This window comes from Festucalex cinctus, chromosome 1 (genome assembly GCF_051991245.1).
Source record: "Festucalex cinctus isolate MCC-2025b chromosome 1, RoL_Fcin_1.0, whole genome shotgun sequence".
In the NCBI taxonomy this organism is placed as follows: Eukaryota; Metazoa; Chordata; class Actinopteri; order Syngnathiformes; family Syngnathidae; genus Festucalex; species Festucalex cinctus.
In genome coordinates, this window is record NC_135411.1 from 38,677,229 (window position 1) to 38,704,101 (window position 26,873).

General features: G+C 42.6%; 2 protein-coding genes across 2 annotated transcripts; one reads left to right on the top strand and one right to left on the bottom strand.

The window, feature by feature from the left end:
* The first annotated feature begins 15,779 nt into the window (after nt 1-15,779).
* LOC144024814 (uncharacterized) lies at nt 15,780-21,898 on the top strand. The gene is made up of 8 exons (XM_077531140.1): nt 15,780-16,144; nt 16,283-16,336; nt 16,443-16,494; nt 16,567-16,599; nt 16,673-17,130; nt 19,188-19,337; nt 20,375-20,467; nt 21,833-21,898. Exons 1-8 carry the CDS (start codon nt 16,022-16,024, stop codon nt 21,896-21,898), a joined length of 1,029 nt encoding a protein of 342 aa, XP_077387266.1. The 5' UTR covers nt 15,780-16,021.
* Nucleotides 21,899-23,420: 1,522 nt separating this feature from the next.
* Nucleotides 23,421-26,232, bottom strand: LOC144027256 (uncharacterized). Its single transcript, XM_077534650.1, has 5 exons — nt 25,621-26,232; nt 25,117-25,255; nt 24,830-24,892; nt 24,582-24,725; nt 23,421-24,480 (listed from the first exon to the last, which is right to left on the bottom strand). Exons 1-4 carry the CDS (start codon nt 25,687-25,689, stop codon nt 24,607-24,609), a joined length of 390 nt encoding a protein of 129 aa, XP_077390776.1. The 5' UTR covers nt 25,690-26,232; the 3' UTR covers nt 23,421-24,480; nt 24,582-24,606.
* Nucleotides 26,233-26,873: the final 641 nt, after the last annotated feature.

The window sequence follows — 26,873 nt, forward strand, 5'->3', positions numbered from 1 at the left end:
GGGGAAGGACTGGACGAGACTGAAGGGGAGAAGACTGGGCTGGACGTGGACCCAGATCATGGCGAAGACTTGGCGTTGCCTGATGCAGAGACTTGGCGTGGCTGACTTTGACGACTTGGCGTGGCTGACTTTGACGACTTGGCGTGGCTGACTTTGACGACTTGGCGTGGCTGACTTTGACGACTTGGCGTGGCTGACTTTGACGACTTGGCGTGGCTGACTTTGACGACTTGGCGTGGCTGACTTTGACGACTTGGCGTGGCTGACTTTGACGACTTGGCGTGGCTGACTTTGACGACTTGGCGTGGCTGACTTTGACGACTTGGCGTGGCTGACTTTGACGACTTGGCGTGGCTGACTTTGACGACTTGGCGTGGCTGACGTTGAAGACTTGGCGTGGCTGACGTTGAAGACTTGGCGTGGCTGACGTTGAAGACTTGGCGTGGCTGACGTTGAAGACTTGGCGTGGGTGACTCGGCAGACTTGGCGTGGGTGACTCGGCAGACTTGGCGTGGGTGACTCGGCAGACTTGGCGTGGGTGACTCGGCAGACTTGGCGTGGGTGACTCGGCAGACTTGGCGTGGGTGACTCGGCAGACTTGGCGTAGAAGACGTGGCAAACTTGGCGTAGAAGACGTGGCAAACTTGGCGTAGAAGACGTGGCAAACTTGGCGTAGAAGACGTGGCAAACTTGGCGTAGAAGACGTGGCAAACCTGGCGTAGAAGACTTGGCAAACTTGGCGTAGAAGACGTGTCAAACTTGGCGTAGAAGACACCACTGTGACAAAACATGCAGACAAGCACCCTGCAGACATTCAAACAGCAAACATCAAACAATGCTCCCACACCCGCGTGAGACAAACACCACTCCCTTATACAAACACTAATGACAATAACAGGACACACCTGGGAGACACAGCAGGGAGGGGGAACCAATCAGCAATACACACCAGGAAGGGAAGACACAAGCAGGTGGACAAGGTTATCCATAACGAGACTGGGGAAGAAGACAGGAACACCAGACAACCAACACTCACCAAAATAAAACAAAAACCCAAACCAACTGAAACGTGACAGTACCCCCCCACCAAGGGACGGCTCCCAGACGTCCCTAAAACAAAAACAAGCCAAAACGGGGAGGGCGGGACGGGAAGGGAGCTAAACCCTGCCCCTAATCAGGGTACGAATATGCATCTATCAAGGGGCGAAAAACTGCCTGACAAAACTCCATGAATTCTGGATCGGGGGGCGGCCCAGGAGGCGGCATTATTGCCGGCTCAAGGGGCGAAAACAGGGGTGGCGCCTCCAAAGGCCGGTTCCCGCGGTGGGCCCTTCTCTTGCGCCGCCTGGCGCTGGGTCCCGGGTCGGCCGCCATTACCGCGGTGTCCGGGGCGGATCCCAAGACCGGAGACTTTGGCAGGGGCGGAGGCGAGAAAGCTGGGGACTCTGGCTGGGGCAGAGACGAGGAAGCTGGGGACTTTGGCTGGGACAGAGACGAGGAAGCTGGGGACTTTGGCTGGGACAGAGACGAGGAAGCTGGGGACTTTGGCTGGGACAGAGACGAGGAAGCTGGGGACTTTGGCTGGGGCAGAGACGAGGAAGCTGGGGACTTTGGCTGGGGCAGAGACGAGGAAACTGGAGAAAGCGGCAACTCTGCCGTGACGAGGGGACCTGAGATGCCAATTGGCCGCGACAAGGGGACCTGAGACGCCAGGGGCTTAGGCGGCACAGGCGAAGCGGCCAGGGGCTGCGGCGGCAGCGGCACAGGCGAAGCGGCCAGGGGCTGCGGCGGCAGCGGCACAGGCGTGGCATTCATGGGCTGCCGAGGTGCCGGGACGAGGGCCTGGAGCCGGCGGGGCGCCGGGACGAGGGCCTGGAGCCGGCGGGGCGCCGGGACGAGGGCCTGGAGCCGGAACGGGGTCCTGAGGCCGGCAGGGAGCCGGAACGGGGTCCTGAGGCCGGCGCGGAGCCGGAACGGGGTCCTGAGGCCGGCGCGGAGCCGGAACAGGGTCCTGAGGCCGGCGCGGAGCCGGAACGGGGACTTGATTCCGGCGCGGAGCCGGAACGGGGACTTGATTCCGGCGCGGAGCCGGAACGGGGACTTGAATCCGGCGCGGAGCCGGAACGGGGACTTGAATCCGGCGCGGAGCCGGAACGGGGACTTGAATCCGGCGCAGAGTCGGAATGGGGACTTGGAACCTCCGCTGGGTCCGGGTTGGTGGGAGCATTCTGTCACGAAGGTGTAGTGGATGGACCCAAAAGCGGTGGAAACAGGCGGGAAGACAGACTGGTAAGATGAGGTAATGAACTTTATTGACTATGGCGGGGAAGGACTGGACGAGACTGAAGGGGAGAAGACTGGGCTGGACGTGGACCCAGATCATGGCGAAGACTTGGCGTTGCGTGATGCAGAGACTTGGCGTGATGCAGAGACTTGGCGTGGCTGACTTTGACGACTTGGCGTGGCGACTTTGACGACTTGGCGTGGCTGACTTTGACGACTTGGCGTGGCTGACTTTGACGACTTGGCGTGGCTGACTTTGACGACTTGGCGTGGCTGACTTTGACGACTTGGCGTGGCTGACTCAGCAGACTTGGCGTGGATGACTCAGCAGACTTGCCGTGGATGACTCAGCAGACTTGCCGTGGATGACTCGGCAGACTTGGCGTGGGTGACTCGGCAGACTTGGCATGGGTGACTCGGCAGACTTGGCATGGGTGACTCGGCAGACTTGGCGTAGAAGACGTAGCAAACTTGGCGTAGAAGACGTGGCAAACCTGGCGTAGAAGACTTGGCAAACTTAGCGTAGAAGACGTGGCAAACTTGGCGTAGAAGACGTGGCAAACTTGGCGTAGAAGACACCACTGTGACAAAACATGCAGACAAGCACCCTGCAGACATTCAAACAGCAAACATCAAACAATGCTCCCACACCCGCGTGAGACAAACACCACTCCCTTATACAAACACTAATGACAATAACAGGACACACCTGGGAGACACAGCAGGGAGGGGGAACCAATCAGCAATACGCACCAGGAAGGGAAGACACAAGCAGGTGGACAAGGTTAACCATAACGAGACTGGGGAAGAAGACAGGAACACCAGACAACCAACACTCACCAAAATAAAACAAAAACCCAAACCAACTGAAACGTGACAAATAGCACTGTCACTGACAGAACTACTTTGACTCTGAATTTCCATGCTTTGTTCATCATCACTTTCTGAAAACTGGAGAAGATGATCAAGCTCTCTGCGCCGTTTACGCCATGTTCTCATTCTCATAGCCATCTGTAAATGCAGACAGGAGTCCCTTATTTTAGTTTTACCTTTTTAACACAGGCCATTTGCAAGGCATGGGGCAGCATCAAAAAGATATTGATACCATGATATTGGCCCATGCAATATGTATATTGCAAAGACATGCAATAAATTTCTTAAGGAATTGAATGCTAAATTGAATTTGACCAGTCAGATCCAAACTTAAATGTGCAACAACATCCAGTAGGTGAACGTTATCTAGTGTCATTTCAATTAGCTATAAAAACACATTGAGCTTGCTAATTTTTTCCCAAGGAAAAATATATGTATTTCATGAAATAATAATTTCATAATGTCATTTCTTTAATAAGTACATGTTAAATACCGCAATAATATCAATATTGCATATTTTTCCAATACTGTGCAGCTCAAGCAAGGGGTAACACTTACCTTGGGGTTGAGTCAGTTTGCTCCTATGACCACCAAATACAAGTACACCACCAGACAGAAAGACAGTACTGGTTTAGAAATGCCCAACTAAAGCTTTACAACAAGTGCACCCTAAAAAAGTAATTCTCTTGCACAAGCGATAAGACAACAGAGAAACCGCGATGTCTGTTAAGGGTAGGCATATGTCTGCCCTTACAGCCTGTGAGTCACCGGTGCAACAAAATGGCCCGTTTGAAACTTAACTGCCGAGGAAAGTGCCTGGCAGAATTCCCGCCACGTGCAGCACTCAATTCCGACAAACAACAGACTTAATGTACTTCACTTACCAGTATATAAAATAAATTATCTTATCCCCTCCCTACCTTGTAGGAACCTCGTTTAAGGCTAACTAAGGTAGCGCTAACTAGCGTGGTTATACTAGAGGTTCCCCGGGGATAGTCAACCGCCAGTGCAGTGGCCATTAAAGCTCGGTATTTTTAGACACGGTTTTTTTCCCATTTAGTTTAGCCAAGTCTAACATTAGCTGATGGGCAAATGCCAACAGTAGCAGCAGATTTAGGTAGTCTAAGACATTAATATTAACATAAAATAATTTAACCTGACAGACCAATTTACCTTCACAACTTGTCCTTGCGACGCGGACTTTCTCCTCCACCTTCTCCGGGGGAAAATGCGCGAAATGCCCGCGGTTGTTCCTTCTTGTTCTTCTCCCTATTAATGTCGGATTGACGGTGCATACCGCCACCTACTGTACAGTCGTGTATAGCACTCATGTCCGCGGCTACAGTTTGTCGCCTTAAAAATAAATTAACTGCTTCGTCATGTTGATCCAGCCAATCAGTATAAACATACGTATGTAGTGATGAGAATATAATTCACCCAAATTGGGACGAAGGGAGAGTTCCGGGTGGGAATCTTTAAAGATTTTTAAACATAATAAAATTGTACGCAAATAATTCCATAAAATACAGTTTTATCACAGAACATCAAAATTTATACTAAATTGATTAAATAATATTAACATGAATAATATTTTCCATTTAAAAAAATTCATAACATGACGTTCCATTGACGCCCAAATGAGGTCATAATTAGACGTCTAAATTTTGGACGTAATTTGCACGTCGTTTTGTAGTCCAGAACTGGTCTTCGACCGACCGACGTAATATGGACGTGATCTGCACATCCATAGGACGTCCAATGTTTGTCCAATGATCCTCCCATGTCATCACATCCAAACTCTTCTAACCAAAGCCAAAGTGAAATGAGACAGGAGAAGGTTTGCCAGGCATCCTCCTATTGCCAGTGGAATGCAGACCAGGACAATAGGAACAGCTTGCAGTGGGGTCACCAGTTTGAGCGTAAGTATTTGCAGTGTTTATCTCATCTTTTTTTTTGTTTCATATAAGAAAAAGATGTTTTTTCTTAATCTTAACTCATTCACTCCCAGCCGTTTTCACTGAAGCGAACAAAAATACAAAAATTGAAATTTGTATTGTTGGTTTCCTTTGTGTAATTTCTCTTTTTCATCTGATAGTTGAAAATCATCTAGGGTAGTTACAATTAATTAAGAACACATTGAACTTGCTTATTTTACCACACAAAAACATGTTATTCTTTCATTTGACAATACAAATATTTCTGCAGGTACATGTTCAATATCGATATCGTGATATTCAACAACTGTATCGCATATAGCATGTTTTTCCCATATCGTCCAGCCCTACTAACAATACTTTTTTTATGTCTGTATATACAGAGGAAGGAATGAGTGGGGCAGATAGAGCTCAAACAATAATGGAGAAGACATATGTTATCCAGAGAAAGTTTCTCAACAGAGTGCCTGCCCCAGCCATGACAGAAATAAAGGAAGAATGGCCTTTTCTCTTCTTATAAAAATGCCTTTTCAATCACTTTCCCCTCCTGATGGACTTTGGTGTCCTTCAAAAACTCAACGAGGCAATTGGTCGGCTAGGACAGACCATCATGGACTACTTCGAAAAACTAGACAACCCAAGGATCAGTGATGTTCTGGCCTCCTATGATTCAAATGCTAACAAGGTTGCCTGCATCATGCTGCTCCTGATGACCTAGTTCAAAGAGGCAAAGGGAGCTTTTGTGTTAGAAGTTGATTGAAGTTGATAAGAATTATTATTTTTTTTATTAAAATGCAAAATATTTACATTACACGCCATTTATTGCATTGATACCTGTTTTACTGCTGACCAATGAGCAAGAGTTATCTTTTAATGTTATACCTATGCTATTTTGTGTTACGATGTTACAGACATGTGCCACTGCTGTGGACGTCAATACTGGGGAACTCCCTAGCACTCCATTATTGATCGTTCAAGGTAATGTTACAAGGATCTTGTATTAACATTTCTAACTCAGTATTTTGTTTTATTGTAGGAATCTACATGACCACAATAATAATAATTATTACCATTTGTTTGCCACTTTATATCTGAAGCAGATCTGAAAGTGCTCATAACACATAATGTGGTATCTGCTCATTTCAGGTGAGATGACTTTGACTAAGACAAACCTAACTTGAAGCACCCTGGTCAAAAATGTCGAAAAATAATTTTATGGGCTGTGGGGGGGGGGGGGGGGGGGCACAGGTGAACACCTTGATAAATGTTGTCTGCAATAAGCAATTCTATTTAAAACTGAAACTATCTTTGCTTCTTAACAGGTGCTTCTTGGGCATCAACCCAGAAAGAGGCTCAAAGAGCCAGAAACGTAAAGCGATGAACCCTCAAGTGAGCACGCTGCTAAGAAGGCTCATCGACTTTGAGTGGGCGTCATAGGTTTTTTTCCATGTTCTTGTTCACACTGTTACCTGTTTTTATCTGTTATTTGTATTCATATTGTGCTTTATTATATTTCTATAGCGTGGTTGTATTTCTGAAGTTGACTATAAAGTTGAAATTGAATGTTGAACAAAGGACATAGATATATTGACCGTGTAGGATACATTGACTGACAATATATATGCTTGCTAACAGTGAGTATACCTCAGAGTTGTCTGTTTAGAAATATTTTATGTCAGTTGTAAAATAATTGTAAATTCACAGTAAATGGGAACTTCATCTGCATTACTTTCACAGTAAATTCCTGTAAATTTGTGCATTACTTTTACACTACCCACTGTAAAAGTACAGGGCCTTGTTGTAATGATGTACAGCAAAATATTGTAATTCTCCAGCAATGTACTATAAAATCACAGTAATTGCTTTGCAAGAAAAAAATGCTTGTAGTAAAGAGCTGTATTGCACTTTTGTCTCATTGTTTTCATACTTGTGTTTCTCCCATTTGAATTATTACTAGAAATATATAGGTACACCTGATTTTGTTCAACTGAATGTGCTTATGTCTATGTTTTGGTAGGTAGTTCGGATGGAAAAACGCTCCTGTATGGGAATACGTCTGAAGGTAAGCTGTTATCTAGGGGCTTGGGAATGTTTTTGTTTTTTGTTTTCTGGGTTTAAAACGAAAGTTACGACTGTAACTACGGTTCTATGAGTCCCGGACGACCGCCAGAGCGTCCTGACGCTCGGAATCCTCGTGTTCATGCGAGAAGATTCCGTAGGAAACGAACCTTGGGTGACACCGGAACTTATACCCTTCTAGTCACCCAGGGGTCACAGGTGACTAATTTGGTATGCATAACTCGAAGTGCGCATGCGCAAAAGGAACATTCAGTGCTTAAAGCACCGCCATCTGCCGGTCGGGACGGACAAAAGAGAACTACTAAATTGTTACAGAACTGTCTTAACTTTCAGTGGCATCTTAAAGAGGATACTTTACTAATTTTGCAATTTTCAGGAGTAAAGTCATTTTTTTTGGCTATGATTGGCTATGAGCCATGATTGGTTGTTACCTGAACCCCCAACACGTGATGTCATTTTCAGTCAACAAGTGGCAAAATATCTTTTTAAAGGTGTTAATTGTACATGAGAAATACTGACGTTCTCAAGTTGTTCATAGCCAAAACTTAACTTTTTACTCCTGAAAGCTGAAAAATTAGAAAATGTATCCCATTAATTTACTGATCCATTTATCTAGGGAAAGGAGAAGTCAAAAAGAGGAAGTGGACTGAAGAAGAAATCGAGGCTGTGGAGAAAACGTTGATGAACTGCATCAGGTCTGCCAAGGTTCCACAGAAAGCTCAGTGCATTAACTGCATTGAGACATCGCCAATGGTACTGAATGGGAGAACTTGGAAGGGAGTGAAATTTTACGTGAAAAACCGCATTGATGCCTTAAAAAGAGCTTCTGCAAAACACCGGTAAAATTGGATGTTCAAAATTCATGCGGAAGCTGGAAGAAACTCAGTTCTGATGTTAATGGTATACATTTGTTCCTGACGAGTGACGTCTCTCAATCCTACCTACAGTACCTATCAAAACAATTGACTTGAGAAAAGCACTTTTATTTTAACAGTCAGGGTTTTCTATCTTGAACGTTCAAATTCAAGCACTTTTATTTTTTGATGTTTTCTACCTTCAATGTTGAAATTTTAATGGACACACTGTGTTTCTAGACAAAAGCACTTTTGTTATCTTGAATATTCAAATTCAAGCACAAATTTAATCCATATATATATATATATATATATATATATATATATATATATATATATATATATTAAAAAATAGTGACATCTGCTGGTGGTTTATAGCATTACATGTCCCCATGAGGTGACAAAAACCTGAAAAAAACAAAACAAAATAAGAAATATGGCTTTTGAAGGTGATTACTGGGTGAGCACGTCCCCAACAAAAATTTGTGTCCTAAAATCTTTTTTTATGAGTTGCATAAATAACTTTTTTTTTATGTTTGAAGTGAAGTCCTCACGTTGCAATAAAAAATAAATAAAAAAAAATAAAAAAAAAACCTCGCACATCAAGACCCCACTATGTAGCAAAAACGCGTATGTGTGTGTGTGTGGGGGGGTAAAAAAAAAAAAAAACAGACAAAAAGACCGACCGCTCCCCATCCTCGAGGACCTCTTCCAAACACTTGAGAACCCATTCCACATATGCACCACTATTGTGAATTTTTGAATTGAAACAATGTACATGTCGGGCTATTTCAGAAGTGAACTAAGAGTATATTCAACTGTGATAAATCTATTATCTGTTATGGGACATTTCAACTAATAGTGATTGATTTATTACTGTTTAAACATGAGGTAATTAACATTGATCATGTAAGAAGAACATTCACCAGATTCTCGAAGGAGGCGGGTGGCTATATCTTGCCTCATCCTGTTCACTGCTGTAATTGTGGTCTTCATGTTGACTGTTTGTTTGTTAATATTTTCTCTGCAAACTGAAGACAATTATAGTTATTACAGTATATGTGTTAAGATGAATACATAAACTAGTGAGATGCAAATATCTATGTATTAAATAGAACAACATAAATAAACGTTTGTCTCTACATCAAATTAACAGTTCTTTTATGATGAGTGTCACAAACAGCTATAGTCCTGTCAGAATACAGTCTAACAGATTTTGGTTTTAATTTAAAAATAGTAAATGACCTTGAGGTTGTACAAATTCTTTCAGCGGTGTGTTGGGTACTCACTTTTAAGGCCAGGACACCACATGAGGTGCCATCTTGTTGGCGTACATGAGGCAGGGTGCTGCAAGCCCACCGCGATACATTGCAGCCTTTTTTGCACATAAAGGCCCTACATGAAGGAACTATTTGAAACTATATTTATATCTGTTGCATTCTCATTCAACAGATCATAGACCTGCCTATTGTCTGACACTGTAGTACGTTCTGTGTATCAGAAGACATAATTTTAAGAAAAAGTATTACCTTGTTGACTCCTGGCACCGCTTAATGTTGCTCTGAGACTCCACCAATGGATCAATAAAAAGACATCTCCTGATATCAAGGCCGATTACCAGTGCCCCGCATGCGAATGATTCACCTGACATTTGGACACTCCATTATTTTCTTTTTTAGCATGTATTTTTTGCGCAAACAAATACTTTAACTTTATTTTCAAAATGAACATTAGATATTGTTTGTAATTGCTTTGTAATCACTTTATTGTACTTTTTTTCTTTTTTACATTGTTGTTGATTAAAATATAGTGTTTTATTTATGTAATATATATAAAGTATGAGTGCTGTTGCTATTGTTATTATTGGCCGTTTTTAATGAAGTAACATATTTAGACTTGATTATAAATGGGTAAACTTTGTGTGGAAAGTCATGGACATAAACTCGTATAGAATGAGCTGGGGACAGTGTAGATAAGTAGAAATAGGTAGGGCGAGCAATCCATCTTGCCTGAGATTAGAACACAAATCCATTTCTGTTTGTCCAATCCTCACATGCTTTTCAGGGGAGGCCCAGGGGACTAGTAAGAGTAAGTGGGGTGAATTTGAAGCCCCTATGAGCATCCTAACCAGATATGCATGGGGATGCAATTTCAGGCAAGGTGAGTGTTAAATATGCCTGCTGGACTGCATCCCCACATGGTCATATTTTAAAAGCATGGGTATTGATCCAAGCAAGGATAAGGGTGAAGAAGGTTGGATGGATGACGTTTTAAATGGTGACATGCACGTCCTTAGAAGATGAGCAGAAAACACTTGTTTCTTGTCTTGTCCCGTTGCAAAGCAATCCACAGTACTTGGGTATAAGCTTTAGACTGAGACTTGACTTTATTAATCCCTTTGGGATGGCTCCCTCTGAGAAATTTACATGTCCAGCAGCAATGAGAACAGATAAAATAAAAAAATAATTCAATCAATCAATAAATAAGGTTAATAACACCAAAGATTGAATTAATAATAATAATAATAATAATAATAATAAAAATAAAATAGAAAATAAAAATTCTTTAAAGCAGAACATACTTTTCAGTTAAAAACACATATTGTTTTAGTTTATATTCCAAATCAAAACGCAATTGTTTCTGACCTATTTATAAAGAATCATCTCATTAAAAGCACACATTTTATACTTGGATCCATAAGAAAAACCTTGCTCATTTCGCTGCATTATAAGCATTAAACCTGAAAAAAAAAAAACATAAAAAAATAATAATAATAATTAACCCCCCCAAGTACTCAATTCGTATGACGTGTAGGCATATCACTGTCACAGTCATAACACTGTCTCCAAAAACTACAAAATATATTAAAAACCAAAGCTCCTCCCCTCCCTGTCTTCTCACGACCCCACACTATTGACTCACAGACACAAACTTGCACATTTATGAGCACAGTGGCCACTAACCTGAAATTTTAGGGGTGTACATGAATTAAAGATTGACTTATGAAGTCAATATTTACATTTCCACAATATGTAACACGCTCCACCAAAAGGGTCGGCGATATTAGTTTTTGCGTTACTGACATTTTACACTATTCAGTGACCTCGCTCCCGACCCCTCAAATCTTAGCCCAATAGATGAAAGAGTCATATTAAATGATTGTGTAACATTATGTATATACATGTAATGTGGTAATAATTTTTTATGTGATGTCTGTTTGTTTTTCAGAATGGAAAGCTTATTTGCAAGCAAAACTTCGACTTCGATCCGTGCAAAAGTGACTGCAGTGAGAGAAATGGAATAATATTTTCAATGGAAGCTAACAGACACAGGGACAGCTGAGGTAAAAACCAGGGACCACAACATAGAAGCTGCACTATGTGATGGCACACACGGCTGCCGGATGGTCATCTTTGAGAGTCTGGCACCACAGGTCATCCCAGGCCAGAGTTATATTATGAGAAACAACGGCCTGGGAAAAAAAAAAAAGACGATAGCAGAGTTCTCTGTGAACTCTTCTATTGAAATCTCTCCTGATTTGGAGGAAGAAGCAAAAAAAACTATGTTGCGTTTGCTGCTTCCATTTCCACCGCAGGGATGGCACGGTCGGAGTTAATGAATGATGCTCGCCAGACTTCAAGGATAGGGATCTTTTGGCGTTTATTATTCGTTCTCACAGTGCTAGTACAACACACCAGCAACCGTGGCGCGCTCAGCTTGAAAATCAACTTCCGTTGTCACTTCATCTCCACAAACGTAAAGTGTCCGCACGTTCATGACGAATTTTACGACAGTGATGTAATATTCATACATTGCAGTAAATAACCAATACAAAATAAATGCACATCAATCTAACATTCAAGCATATACATGTATTCAATATAATAACACATTATTATAGAATGAGAGCACATAACTTAACAAACAACAACCTTATATATCTACTTTCAGTCACAAAGACGATTAGAGAAGTGGTAGCTGCAAACACCAGTGATGAACTTGCCACAGTAGAAGGACTCGTGTTGATGTAAATTTATTTTTCTTTCTCTCATTCTTTTTCTGGCAAAGTATGTTTAATATATGTGCTTATTTGTCTTTATCATTAGATGAGGCCACTAAGACTGGTCCAAACGCATGGAGCAGCAATCCCATTGCGGATTGTGTACATAGACAAGACAAGACAGTAGGTGCGTTTCCATTACCCTCAGTTTTGCGCAAAAGGCATGTTTCCCAAAAGTAAGCTGGTAATGGAAACACCGGATTTGCGAAAAAACTCAAATATCGCAAAAAAAGTTTTTGAGACGTATCGAAAAAGAAGTATTTCGCAAAAGTGTAATGGAAACACTTTTTGCGCATTAGTACTCATGTGACACCCGCCCGGTCACGGCGGAAAGGACTGTAACATAGGGGTGTGACGATATCTCGATATGGCGATACATCGCGATATTTTCTCTCACGATGGGTTATTGATATGCCTATGCCAAGTATCGATACAGCCGCTGTAACGGCTCCATTGTTCCTTATTGCGCAATTACTTGCGGGACCGCTAGAAATGTGCGGCAGTCTTCAGCCGAAGAAGACACAAGTTAACAAAACGCCGGCTGCATACAAGTCAGATGTGGATATATTGATAGTGTGGAGTGGATACATTTCGGATTTTATCAAATCGAATAGAGAAGAGATGGACTTGGCTGTATATACAAGAACTGTCTCACAATAGCTACACTGGAAACATGACGAATATGACAGCCACTTAGAGCGGCATCATCGAGGACTAGACTTGCTAAAGGTAAGAGCTAATTCTCTCTCTCTCTGCTGATTTAATTCTCCAAAGGCAAAGTTGATCACACACAGCATCTCTGTGTATATTTGCAATCGATTTCCAACTGTAAAGCGTATTTGTGAATAATGGTTTTCGCTACGTGATTTCGTGAGGCGTCAGGAGCACGAGGTAGATGTCTTGCTCGGTGAGTTTAAGCGGGGGCAATACGACACGAAAAAACACACACAACGCTGTAGAGGTGGGAATCTTGGGGCACCTCACGATTCGATTGCGATTACGATTCAGAGGCTACGATTCGATTATAAAACGATTATTGATTCCCCCCCAGGCAGCAGAAAAAACCCCAATGTATTTTGGTGTTTTTAATGTTTCGTACATTAGTTACAAAAATAGTACAAAAGTCCTCTCAGGCCTAAATAAACTACTATTTCAGTATCAAGTTAACAGGTCAAAACAGTAAATAAAATACTCAAGTCCTCATTCTGTAACAACAGCTTTTAAGTATATTCAGTCTTCAACAGAATAAAACATAGCATTGAGCAAAAATATATTATTTTTATCCACTCAAAAGTGCACTGAGGTATAAATGAAAGACAATGTGAACTACTACTTCAATACAAATGCCTAAAAAAAAAAAAAAAAAAAGTGCTTTCCTGCTTTTTAAGTTGTGTAAAGATGAACATGTAAACATTAAAGTTTCTCAGAGGTACAAAAAAAACAAAAAAACAAGTGCTTTTCTGCTTTTTAACTTGTGTAAACATGAACGTGTAAACATTAATGGGATCGTTCGGGTTTTTTAACATGAATCTCAATTTGATCCTCACCTCCCGTGTGTGCGATCAGCACTGACTTCTTTCTGACAGCGTTCGGTGACACGCGTTCTGGTTCGACGTTGGACGAGAAGAAAATAAAAAAGAAAATAGTCCAGCAAGCTGGCTGGGGTCTCGGAAATAAAGCGTTTTTCTTCTAAAAACTATTTGTTTTCAAAAGCGTGATACATTTCCACCACAATACTCTTTTCTGAATAAAGTCAGACGCCATTACCGCCAGCCACTACTTTTCTGTTCGTTCGTTCGTATCACTGCGCGGCGCCCTGTAGAACGCTAACCGACGCACTGCAGCCAGCTAGCTGATACTTCCGCCTGAAGTTGTTTGCCTTTTCGGAGCAGGTCTGATCTCACGAAGAGGTGGGTTGGTCAGCTCGGCCATGCTTGTTGTTGTTTTGAATCTCGAGGCGGGTCCGTCCCAAAAGCGTCCCGAAGACCGCGCGCGCTACTACGTTTCAGTTCCGCGTACTTTTCGCTCCGGTTCACTTTAGTTTCGCTTCCCTTGGCATATTTATATAATCGGAATTTGGACGTTTGTGAATCGTTCTCGATTGTTCCACGGCCGAATCGTGAATAATCTAAGAATCGGAAATTTTGCACACCTCTACAACGCTGTGATAGTTACAAATGAAATGGAGCTCAGTCGGGCCACTCTCCCGAACTTCCAAACTACACTAGTGCAACAAGAAATGAGTAATGGCAAACTAAAACACGACAGCGGAGGCTTGCTAACAAAACGAAGGGAGAAAGGAACACATACAAATAGCCAGACCACGACTGAAGACAACCAGGTAAAATAACCGGTCATTTCACTGAGAAAAAGAATTCCAACTTTGTAAGAGGAGATAAGGGCTAAACTGATGCACTTGAGTTGTCACGAGTAGGTCTTACCAGCGAGTCAGCAACGGATGTACATTATCATTTTTTTTTTTTTTACCATTTCCACGCATTCCATCGGTGATTGGGACCTCAAATCATACGTGCTGAAATCTTTTTCTTTTCTTTTTCGTTTTTTATTTTAAAGAAAACCACAAGCTTACTTTTACTTGTGTAAAACATTTATCTGTCCAGCGAGTGACCCAGTTTTGCATAAGTTTCTATGACAAACGTGTATTATATCGTCAATGTTAGTTTTAAAACATATCTTTATACGTTTTGAAGCACACAATTTCTGATCAATGTTAATATTGATTTAATTGGATTTAATATCTAAAATTTCATTTAAATTTAATTCAAAATGTATAAAACATTGACTATGTAACTAACTGGCATGTTTGTTGTATGACAGTAGTGTTTAAGAAAGACATAAATTTGTTCACAAAAGTTCTCCCTTGAGAAGACATTTGTATTTGTTTAAAAAATGCACTAAATTACTCACTCTGAAGAAGACACGTTTTAATATGTTTTTTTTCAGTGATGGTAAGAAAATGAATTATTTTGTCATTGAAAAAACATCAGTTTAGGTCTTGAGTAGATTTATCGTGATTATCGCGGACTTATTTCCTGACCAATATATCGATAATCGCAGCATCATATCGCGAGATAATCGTTATCGTGAGCCTCGTATCGCGTATCGTATCGTGAGGTACTCGGAGGTTCCCACCCCTACCCTAAACCCAACCATAACCCAATTCAAACCTAAACTCTAAAACCAAGTCTTGACCTTCAAAAAGAGGTCTTGCAAAGTGAGGACCGGCCAAAATGTCCTCACTTCACAAAAATGTCCTAATTCTGTGGATAAAGACGTATTTTGGTCCCCACTATGTAGTATGTACACACACCACCACGGACACGCACACAGGATACTCAAAACCCCCTCACTCCCCACTTAGTGCGTCCAGCGAGAACGGTGCACCAAAACAGGGGGTCACCAGCGCCCATGCATCTTCATTAACTCTTTGACCGCCAAAAACGTTTAAAAATATTTAGTATAATCCTAGGATAGGCCGCCATAGACGTCTATTGACGTCTACTATGTTTTTTTATGGAAACGGGTGGAGGAAAGCCTTGGGCAGCTGTGCTCCAAGTATCAAGCCGATCGGGTTACTATAATGAGTGTTTTTGGCCATTAGATGGCAGTGATGAGTCTTTTGCACAATTTGAGGGGAGATCGGGTAGGAGAGTCAGCAGTAGAAGAAGAGGGTCGGAGCTGGAGTGTTGGAGGAGAATGGCTAACATGGTTAAGCAAGCAAAAAAGGCTACGAGTGTCAAACAGATCACGCTTGATCGTTTTGTTTAAAGAACAAACGCATCGACAAGCGTTCCGGAGCAAAGTGATGACGAGCTGGACGCCGAAGTTGAAGCAGCTTCGACCACGTCGTGGTAAAGCCTCACCAGCTAGCGCTGCTGGCACAAGAAAACGTGGTGCACAACCAAGCACTTCAGCCCATGTTTCATCCGACGACGAAGAATACCCTGAGTCCGATACATATTCATCGGAGGAGTGGGTACAGTCTGATCATGGCGATGATACGGATTCGGACAGTCTTTCATCCTCGGGAGAATGTGAAGGTAAGCGCTAACATGCTCAGAGCTTGCTAGTAAGCTAACTTTACAAACTTTTCGGCGATCTGCTAGCAACGTGTGTAAATGTGCTGATATACGCAAGAACATCCATTGCCTATACAAACGTGAATGTACATTTTATAGATTGTGGATCGTGCTCACAGAAACGTCCCGCCGCTATTTCTACGACAAACAAAGGTAAAAAAAAAAAAAAAACAAGACAAAGAAAAAAAACTTCTCAAACACCGCAACAATAAAAGAAAAGATTCTTTCGGTAGTGTTGACTTGTATGTATTTCTTTCAGCTGCAACTCAAAAGGGCTCAAAGTGAAGCTTATAACAGTGAGCAGAACCAAGGTTAAAAAAAAATACAAAATCTTCACAGCACTAATAAAATATTTGCTGATAAATGTCTTCTATAATTTACAGAACGTGCATCAACCAGTACCTCCAAGAAAAAAGGTAAACATGAACACACACACATTGCATCACACTGCTCTAAAATAATATATGATATTGAAATGTATATTTGCAGAGCCCAAAGATTCTGCATGGCATGAAGCGGGCTGGCAGCCAACCATCTTCCCCTTTACAGCGGAACCAGGACCAAGGGGTGCTGCAGCAGAACTGACTTCCATCCTGCCAGCTGACTTCCTGGAGCTGTTCCTCACAGATGAACTTCTCCAGCACATCGTCCACCACACGAACCTCTACGCAAGCCAGTATATGCAGAAGCAGGCCGCCAGTCTGCCACACAGCAGGACCCGGGCTTGGAAGCCAGTCATAGTCTCTGAACTAAAAAAAAAATTTGGGCTTCAATTTTTGACTGGGTATATAAACAAGCCCAACATAGAAATGTTTTGGACTCAAGATGTGATAGAAACGACACCATTTTTCAGTCAAGTAATGTCTCGGAACAGATACCAGCTTATCTGGAGTTTTCTGCACTTCAACAACAATGAGTCACAAAGTCCAGACGACAAACTATATAAAGTACGTCCTGTTTTTGAACTAATTGTGCAGAAATTCAAAGAACTGTTCCAACCAGGGAGGAATGTGTGCATTGATAAAGGTATGATGAAATTTCAGAGACGCCTTTCCTTCAAAGTGTACAACCCCCAAAAACCAATCAAATATGGCATCAAGTCATACATCCTGTGTGACTCCCAAAAAGGATATTGTTTCAACATGCAACCCTATGTGGGTACCAGTTGTCCTCTGCCTGACACAGTGTTCAACCTACTAGATCGTTTGCAAGGAAAAGGGTACACACTCTTTATGGATAATTTTTATAACTCCATAGGCTTGTGTGAACGTCTCCTGGAAGCACGTATCAATGTATGTGGAACAGGGGAGAACCCAGCGAGATCACCTGTATAACAAACACTGGCATTGGGGTGGGGGGACACTGATGAGACACAACACAAAGGTCATGGTTGTGGCATGGCGGGACAAACGCTTATTGAGGATGGTGACGACTTTTCACAAGGATGAAATGCAGACAGTGGATGTGTGGCGGAAGGCACTGAAAAAAAGGGTGCCTTTTCAGAAGCCGGTGTGTGTTCTGGACTACAACGCCACAATGAACGGAGTGGACAAAATGGATCAAAACATCTCGTACCACCCATTCACACGAAAAACTTTGAAATGGCACAAAAAATTTGTTGCATATTTGTTCCAGATATGCATGTTCAATGCATACATACTATATAAAACAAAAAATCCTGGGAAGTGCCAACACTTTTTGGACTTTATCAGGCGGTGAGAGGATGGCTGTTGTGTGTGACACAGGAGGAGGAGGAAGTCGCTGCAGGTATGGGAGCTGAAGGGCATGAGGACGCCAGGCGCAATACCAGGTCACCGTTTCATGACCCTGAAAGCAGACTTGATGGCAACATAGCCAAGCACACACTCGTGCACATACCTGCGACCCCTCGAAAAAGAAGACCGGCGAGAAAATGTCGGGTCTGCATAAGAAGGGGCTATCGTAGAGAAACAAAGATATGGTGCAAATCCTGCTGCGTCCCCTTGCATGCAGGGGAATGCTACACAATTTATCACACAAAAAAAAAAATTGTGTAGTTGTACAATTGTATATAGTACCACTTGCATACATACATACATACATGATATTGAGTGGAAGTGTGGAGCATGAGTTTGTCAGCAACAAAAAAAAAATATTCAAGAATTTGAAATAATCATTAAAAATAATCTAGTTGTACTTTCTCAAATTTTAGGGGCAGCATGCCACCATTTAGGATTCGTCTGGAGCACTGAGAGTGTAATCAGATTTTTTTTTTTTTAGCCAAGGGCAAAGTTATTCAAGTCATGAATCCTAATTCTAATTATTTATCCATAAACTAGATGCCCAAACAACCAGCAGTATACAAGGACTTAATCTTTGCTGTTCTCTGCTCATCAAAAGATGCCATACTCCAAAATGGCAACATAGCCACTCCAAAAGACACTGTGTGGATGGATCTGAGTGAGGAGTTGGGGGGGAAAAAGATGTCTGCAAAGGCTATATACACTTTTGTTAAGACAAACAGACACAATGTCTGGTCAGCTTTGGGCTTTGAGGCTGAAACTGATCCTGAAACTAGCAATCACACAGGCTCAGACTCAGATTCAGATTCCCTTTTACCTGAACAGTCCTTTGAGCTTCAAGTACCTTTTGACAAGTGGAGAGAATTTATTCCAGAAAATGCTATATACAAAGATAAGTACTGGCGAACCCAAAAAAGAAAATACTGTACACAATTTTGAAGCCTGGCACCTGGACCCACATCATAAATGAGCAAATCTGGAAAGCAGTTAAAGTTCTTTGCACGTTTGTTTTTAAAAGAGTCAAGGTCTTTCCATTAGTCACAAATAATTATATTGAAATCAGAGGACACTGCAAGGAGTGTCATGGCCTTCTCAGAATTAATTGTGACAAAAAGCCTGATATAAATAGTCCAATGATGCTCAACTGTTACATGAAGAACAGTGATGACTCCCTGCACGCTGGCAGCTCAAAGCGCTTCATATCTGGTCATTTGCGTACGCAGATAGCTCAAGAACTCGTTGAGGGCAGGATGGAACCACATATATGGCGGGCATCACAGGCTGAGAAACTGATGGACTTCGGAGACCCTGAGCCAAGCCATCTCCCAAATTTGGCCACTCGGCGCAAGGCAAAACAGGAGAAAAATAATATGGCAGGTGACAAAAACCCCATTTTGTCATTGCAGATGCTCAAGTACAGTGCACTTCACAGTCGTAGCATTAAAGACATTGGACTGGAAAAGTTTTTCTGTCATTAGTCAAACACAAATGCACGTGTACAAGGTATTATCCAAAAAATCTAAACCAACAGTATGTTTTGACGCAACTGGCTCAGTAGTTAAACTAGTGAGACCAAGTGGGTCACCAGGCCACATTTTTGTTATGAAAGGGCATAAGTGCTCTTGTTTTCGATGTGGATGTGGTGGAACCCAAAGGCGGAGAAACGTGACAGGAAGAGGAATGACAGGAATGACAATAACTTTATTGACTGGCAGGAACGTGGAATGACTTGGTATGGCGTGAAGACTAGGCATGGCGTGATGACTGGGCGTGGTGACAAAATTTGGTGTAGCGTGAAGACTTGAATTGATGTGCAGACACTTGAGTTGGTATGGAGAATCTGAACAGATGGTGAAAACTTGGAAATACTAGAACAGACGTGGAGAAAGCTTAACCAGACTTAACTTATTTGTTTGTTTGTTTGTTTATTTCCACAATGCATTCGAATACAGTCAAGAACCTAGTGATACAATTATTTATTGTGGAAAATGGACACCCTCAGAAGCTCATAGCTTCTACATTTGGGTCCAACAACCCACCACCACACAAATTACATTGCAAACACATATAGGTTAATATCACATATTTCCAACTTGTAAATAAAAGATATACCCATCATATTTACAAGAAAAGAATAATACCAAAATAATCTATGGACAGATATGAAAAACTATATTCATGTTAAATGTATAACCCCCGTAACCTCTGTTCCATGTACAAGAGAATTTCAAACGAGAAACTAAACAGAAACTAGCCCACAAAATCATTACCGGTAGATGCATATCTCATAAGTTATGTTTCAGTTTTCTTTTAAATATGGGAAGAGAAGAAGAAGAAGAAGAATGTAATGGTTTGATTGCTTGTTGTATGGGTTGGAACTTGACCAAACATGGAATGACCTGACTAACAGAAAGACAAAGACAAAGACAAAGACAAAGACAAAGACAAAGACAAAGACAAAGACAAAGACAAAGACAAAGACAAAGACAAAGACAAAGACGCAGTATACAACAATGCTCCCACACCCGGTGTGGCACAAACACCACTCCCTTATACCAACACTAATGACACTAACAGGACACACCTGGGAGACACAGCAGGCAGAAGGCACTAATTAAGTCACACAAACGTGGAGGGGCGACACACACAGGTGGACCAGGTTAACGATAACGAGTGCCATGTCTTCTGGTGAAGAGGCAAGGCATTATTTCATTTTTAGATTTTACAAGTGTTATATGTTAAAACTTATAAATAAGTCCATATTTGTTAAAAAAAAAAAAAAAGTTACTTTATTACAGTGTATTTCCTAGTGTAAAGTGCTAAAACTGATGTGGAATATTCGTCAGAGTGAGACATCCTCCTTCGGTGGAGCGTTTTGATTTGTTTGTATTGTAAGAGCATCTGTCGCTAATAGGGCAGCTTTGACGTAATTCCACTCTCTGGAGGACGCAATCTTTTCAGTTTGATGTGTAGAAGTCATAAAACACGTTTAATGTGCTCCAAACACTTGAGCCTTGGAAGACATTAGTCTTTGTAAGTATTAATAAGGTTATTTTGAGTTAGAAAGGCTATGTTGCATTTTAATTTGAACATACAAATGTATGCAACTTCATTGTATCAGGCTGTATTAGCAGTGTTAGCTTGTTACTTGTATGATAGCGTCTACAATGTAATCAGTAACATACTGTGTTTTTCTGTTTTAGTTACTAGAAAGCTTCATAAAGCAAGAAACGTACGCCTTGCGTGTGGAGTTTTTCTTTAAGTTCGCTGGCTGTCTAGCAGCACATAGTCACGTGCCGCGAGGACAGCACAACGAGACTGGGGAAAAACACACAAGAACACCAGACAACCAACACTCACCAAAATAAAACAAAACCCAACCCGTACAACAAGCGATCAAACCATTACATTAGTATTTACGATACATAATTACATTAGTCTACATTGCATACAAGGCACAGATGCATGTGCTTCTGCCAGCTCTAGCATACCAGTGGTGCAGATGCTGTCAGAGAAGCATGATATTTGTTCTATTACGCAGTGGCTGAAGGAATGGATTCGTGCAGGTGCACCCATTCCAAAAGAAGCTGTGAGTGATTTTTCGCTGGCCATTCTTGGAGCTCTAGTCAAAGCTTTTAGCCCTCACCCGGATTTGAAAAGCTACATCAATGAATGTTTTAAAGTCTTACTTGGGGATGAACATGCAAACCTGCCCCCTGTCATGAGTAGGGGTGGGAACCTCTGGGTACCTCATGATACAATACGATATGATACGAGGCTCGCGATATGATACTGCAACTCAAGACAAACTTCATAATGTTCATAACGTGCAAAGCCACCTTCCTTTTTCCTCACTCGCGTGTGGCAGTTCCTCCTCCTCCTGTGCTTTCTCCCAAATGCCCTGTGCATCCTCCTTCAGTGCGACAGCTTTTGATAGTAGTTTTGCACAAGTGTCTTGCACTTCTTCAGATGACAAAAAGAGCAGGGATTTAAACCTTGGGTCAATGGATGATGATATGTACAGAAGATCTTTTTCCTCCACTGACTGATATCTCTTTGAGAGATCTTGATGAATGGCACTCTTTTATTTTTATTTTTTTTTCGTAGAGCTCAGAATTGTTCATTCGGTAGTCTTACCGATTCAACGTCTTATCATCATTGCTTTTTTTTTTTTTTTTTTTTTTTCCGTAGAGCTCAGAATTGTTCATTCGGTAGTTTTACCGATTCAACTTCTTATCATCATTGCTCTTTTTTTGTGTGTGTGTGTGTGTGTGTGTGTGTGTGTGTGTGCGTGCGTTTGCGTGCGTGTGCGTGCAAATACGTATAAATTTATACTCATTAATTCACCTAAAGCCTTATAAATATCCCATTACCCTTCACCTTAACCAGGTACTTCAGAATCTTGTCAGAGTCGTGAAGTTTAAATGGTCAGGAGACCAGAGAGAAGGTCAGAAAAAAATAAGGAGAAAAGAAAGATAAATCAAAGTGAAATCCAGCACCGACCAAACACTTCCTGCCTTCCCCATGATTACAAAATCAAAGTCTTACGCCAACCCCGGAAGCCTCTAAATTCCAGCAAATTTAGCGAGATCTCAAGAGACCAGAGGAAAAACTAAAGAGAGGAAGGAGGGAAGGATCGATAAGGCAGAGTGAGATCCATAGAAGCCAGTACATCCAATCCATCAAAGTGAAATCCAGCACCAACAAAACCCCTCCTGCGTGGTTACAAAACCAGAGTCTTATGCCAACCCCAGAAACCTCAAACTTCCAATAAATTGAGATCTCAAGTGACCAGAGGAAAAACTAAAGAGAGGAAGGAGGGAAGGATAGATAAAGCAAAGTGAGATCCACAGACCCAGCACCCACTGATTCAAGGGGCTGTGGGAGGGAGAGGCTACTTCTGTTGAGTTTCAGTAGATGCTGGTGCGACGGATCTGGCATGCATAAGGACCACCACCAAAGAAAGAAGCCGTCAACCGCGGTCCAGCAAAGCGAGCACCGCCCCCCCCCCCCCCCCCCCCGAAATCCCCAGGCCGCGGCAGCACCAAGGCCACCCCCAAGCCACCCGAGCGGACACCGGTCGGCGAGCCGACCCAGAGGCCCGGAACACCCCCCGCCCCAGCCCCGGCCCACATCCCCGAGCCCAAGGCCGCAGAAGGAGGCCCAGCGGGCCCCCACAGCGCCCCACCGGTCCCCAGCCCCCATCCCCCCACGACCCCCCCGCACCCCACCCAAACCCGCCACGACCCAGGCCCCACCACCCCCGGCCCCCAAACCCCCCGAACACACCCCAACCCCCAACACCCAACCCCCCACCCACCCATACCTCCCCCCCCCCCGGACGACCGCCAACCCCCCGCGAACCCGGCCCCCCGCCCACCCCCGGAAAACCGGCACCGGGCAGCAGCGCAGAGAGGGAAAACGTGCCCACCCCACCTCCAGCTTGGCTTGGAAAAGAGAACTCACACTGGGCTGGTCAGAAGGAGGCACGGCATTTTGGTTTGCCACAAGCTCCGGGTGATGTCGCTGCAAGTGGCTGTGCATGTTGGTCGCGTTTCCTGTGTATCTTATTTTCGTTAGACAACTCTTGCATATGGAGAAGTTCTTGTCCAGCTTGGTTCCATCCGCGTTGCTGTAAAATCCGAAATGGATACATACTTTTGCTTTAAATGTGGCCGGTGCATCTTTTAAAAGCTGTCTTTCACATGCTTCTGCCATGTTCTCTCCCATTGTTTGTCTTCTTTGCCTGGCGACTTCCGCTATTTCACCGCCACTCTTGTGAGGCGCGCCCCTTAACGGACTGCCAAGTAATTGCTCAACAATGAACAATGGAGGAGCCTCTACAACGGCCAATGGTAAATATCGATACTTGGCGGAGGCATATCGATAACCAAACCTTGAGACAAAATATCGCGATGTATCGCCGTATCGAGATATCGTCACACCCCTAGTCATGAGTGTGTCATGAAGGGGTGATGTTTTGTCTCATGAGATGTTTTTGTTTTATGTGGCCATCATCAAGTTTCAACTGAAGTGATGTTTGAGTTCATGTCCTGTTAAGTTGGGTTCGCGACCGTGAGGTCAAGTGTCTGTTTTGTACGGATGTAACCGTGATATAACCATTATCTAGTTTCAACTTGTTTTAGGCTGTGTGATGTCATTCCTTAATCCTTTAATGATGTGTGTGGTGTCAGGAATCTTTGGTACTGTGTGATGTATGGGTCGACAGCCAATAGGAGAACTTCATGTCATACGATGTCTTGCCACGCTCTATGATGAGATTGAGAGATTCTCTCTATAAGCTGTTTGAGTAGTGTGTGTTCTTTGTCGGGTTATTGTCTACCTGTTCCTGTGTACAGTGTCTCTGAGTTTCTGTGCCTCTTGATGTGAATGAATAGATAAAATCTTATTTGTGTCTGCGCCTTTGGTATCCAAACGTCTCAGCACATGACACCCCCATGTTTTGTCAGGGTAGATGTTGCACACTGTATTAAGATGATCTGCCAGTGGGACTGCCTGAAAAGTAAAAGATATCGTGTTAAAAATTTCTTTGTGAGGTCATTAGCACAGCTTCTGAAGTCACAATGTCTGGAGCAATCAAAACAACTTCTACGTACCTTCACTGTTGTGACACTTAGCGAATCAGAAAAAATTGCTGAAGAAATTGTCAGTATTCCAGATGAAGAGGTTGAGGCACAAGAACCAGTGGATGTATCCAATCAGCAGATCCAGACTAGCGTCCAACAGTGGGTAACAGAAATCTGTGAGGAGAGCAAGTCACTTGCCAAGGCTAACGGTGATAGAGATAACATCCACTTCCGCCCTGAGATCATTCCCCACATAATAAGACTTGGAAGTTACTTACCACTCGGGACAGGAAGAATGGTCCCTCTCTTCAGAAGCCCCAGCATCACCGCAAATTCCGCTGCTGTTGAAGCAGAGTTCAAAAATCATCAAAAATTGACTTTTTAAGCATGAAAGCCTATTCGTGTTGACCGCTTTGTTGCTCGTCACCTTTCTTTCTTTGAGGGGAAACATGCGGATTTGTTGCGCAAAACAAAGTGAAAAGGCTGATGGTGTTGATGATACGACCTGGCTATGTCTTGACTACTACTCAGACTGAAGAACACAAAATTAAAAATGATGCTCAACCTGGTGTGGAGTGTGATGCTGCTGCAAAAAGTCTTGACAACGAAGTGGAAAACTGGAGAGGCTTATTGGTTCCACCCAAAAAAAAGGAAGTTGACTTCCTATCTCTCTCCGTGTCCTGAATGGCTGCATGTTGATCCATCTGTGGGACGGAAAAAAGTCGAGGTGCCGTGGCTAAAAAATGGAAACCATCAACAGCCTGTTAAACTTGGTAAATTGAAAATCTTTGTGCTGAACACTTGTGCATTTGATGCTGTCGTTCAAAGCTTATGTTGTTCTTTTTTTTATTTTTATTTGTTCTTCCCCCCCCCCCCCCCCCCCCATCGCTTTTCCCCATATTCTCCCTGTTTACCTCACGTTTATTTTTGTAAAGTAAAAAACAATGTTGCACATTTACAGGTCGATTGAGTGGAGTTCTCTGGCGAGCTATTGGTCTAAGCAGCCATTCCGTGCGATGACATCACCGGATCCCATAAAACCACATTTGTATTTAATATATTTGCATACCTTCATTTGGAGTTTGGACAAACTCGAGTGAAAAGTGTCTGCGGTTTCTGGCATCCAACTCCAGAGCATAACAGGATAGAGGTCTACTTAATATTCCAGATCCAGTCACTGCCAAATTCCGACACCATCCTTCCATATTCATTCATTGGCGATGATGCACTTCCTCTTCTTACAGACTTGATTACCCATTCCGTAACCTGGACCATGACCAAAGAATCTTCAATTATCACCTCTCAAGGGCAACGCGCACAGTGGAGAATGCGTTTGGAATTTTGGCCAACGGACTACGCGTTTTCCTGACCACCATGGCTCTTGCACCTGAAAAAGTAACAACAATAACACTTGCAGCTCGAAGCATACACAACTTTCTCAGGGAGTAAACATCAGAAGCATACATGCCCCCTGCCTTTGTGGATTTTGAGGATGATAACCACACACCCGTGCAAGGTGCATATGATGGGCAACTTTCCTCCTCTCTGCAAGTGAGCCGGGCTTGGAATGCCTCAACATTTGCATAAGAACATCGAAACCAACTAAAGGCATATTTTGTGTCACCTGCTGGATGAGTTCCCTGGCAGGGAAATATCATTTAACAAACACATGTAATCAAAGTTTTGCTTTTGTTACAATTTTGGGTGGAAACAAATATTCAATGTTTATTATTTATTATGATCTCTTTCCATTAATTCTGTATTGGGTTTCCAAATGTGGATTGCAATCATGAAAATTAAATTTGGTTTGAATTACCCAATTATGAATCAGAAATGCGTTTTAATCCAATTCATTAGGATTAATCCTGGGGATTAGAGGTGGGAATCTTGGGGCACCTCACGATTCGATTGCGATTACGATTCAGAGGCTACGATTCGATTATAAAACGATTATTGATTTCCCCCCCAGGCAGCAGAAAAAAAACAATGTATTTTGGTGCTTTTAATGTTTTGTACATTAGTTACAAAAATAGTACAAAAGTCCTCTCAGGCCTAAATAAACTACTATTTCAGTATCAAGTTAACAGTTCAAAACAGTAAATAAAATACTCAAGTCCTCATTCTGTAACAACAGCTTTTAAGTATATTCAGTCTTCAACAGAATAAAACATAGCATTGAGCAAAAATATATTATTTTTATCCACTCAAAAGTGCACTGAGGTATAAATGAAAGACAATGTGAACTACTACTTCAATACAAATGCCTAAAAAAAAAAAAAGTGCTTTCCTGCTTTTTAAGTTGTGTAAAGATGAATATGTAAA

What these genes read in the sequence shown, in the direction of transcription:
- LOC144024814 (XM_077531140.1), top strand. Translation starts at nt 16,022, where the DNA reads ATGTTTCATCCGACGACGAAGAATACCCTGAGTCCGATACATATTCAT. An exon ending in CAGTACCTCCAAGAAAAAAG is followed by an intron (nt 16,600 to 16,672) that starts GTAAACATGAAC and finishes GTATATTTGCAG; the next exon opens with AGCCCAAAGATTCTGCATGG. An exon ending in AACAGGAGAAAAATAATATG is followed by an intron (nt 19,338 to 20,374) that starts GCAGGTGACAAA and finishes CCTGACTAACAG; the next exon opens with AAAGACAAAGACAAAGACAA.
- LOC144027256 (XM_077534650.1), bottom strand. Translation starts at nt 25,689, where the DNA reads ATGCTCTGGAGTTGGATGCCAGAAACCGCAGACACTTTTCACTCGAGT. An exon ending in AGCATCACACTCCACACCAG is followed by an intron (nt 24,893 to 25,116) that starts GTTGAGCATCAT and finishes CTGCTTCAACAG; the next exon opens with CAGCGGAATTTGCGGTGATG. An exon ending in CATTCTTCCTGTCCCGAGTG is followed by an intron (nt 24,726 to 24,829) that starts GTAAGTAACTTC and finishes CTCTCCTCACAG; the next exon opens with ATTTCTGTTACCCACTGTTG.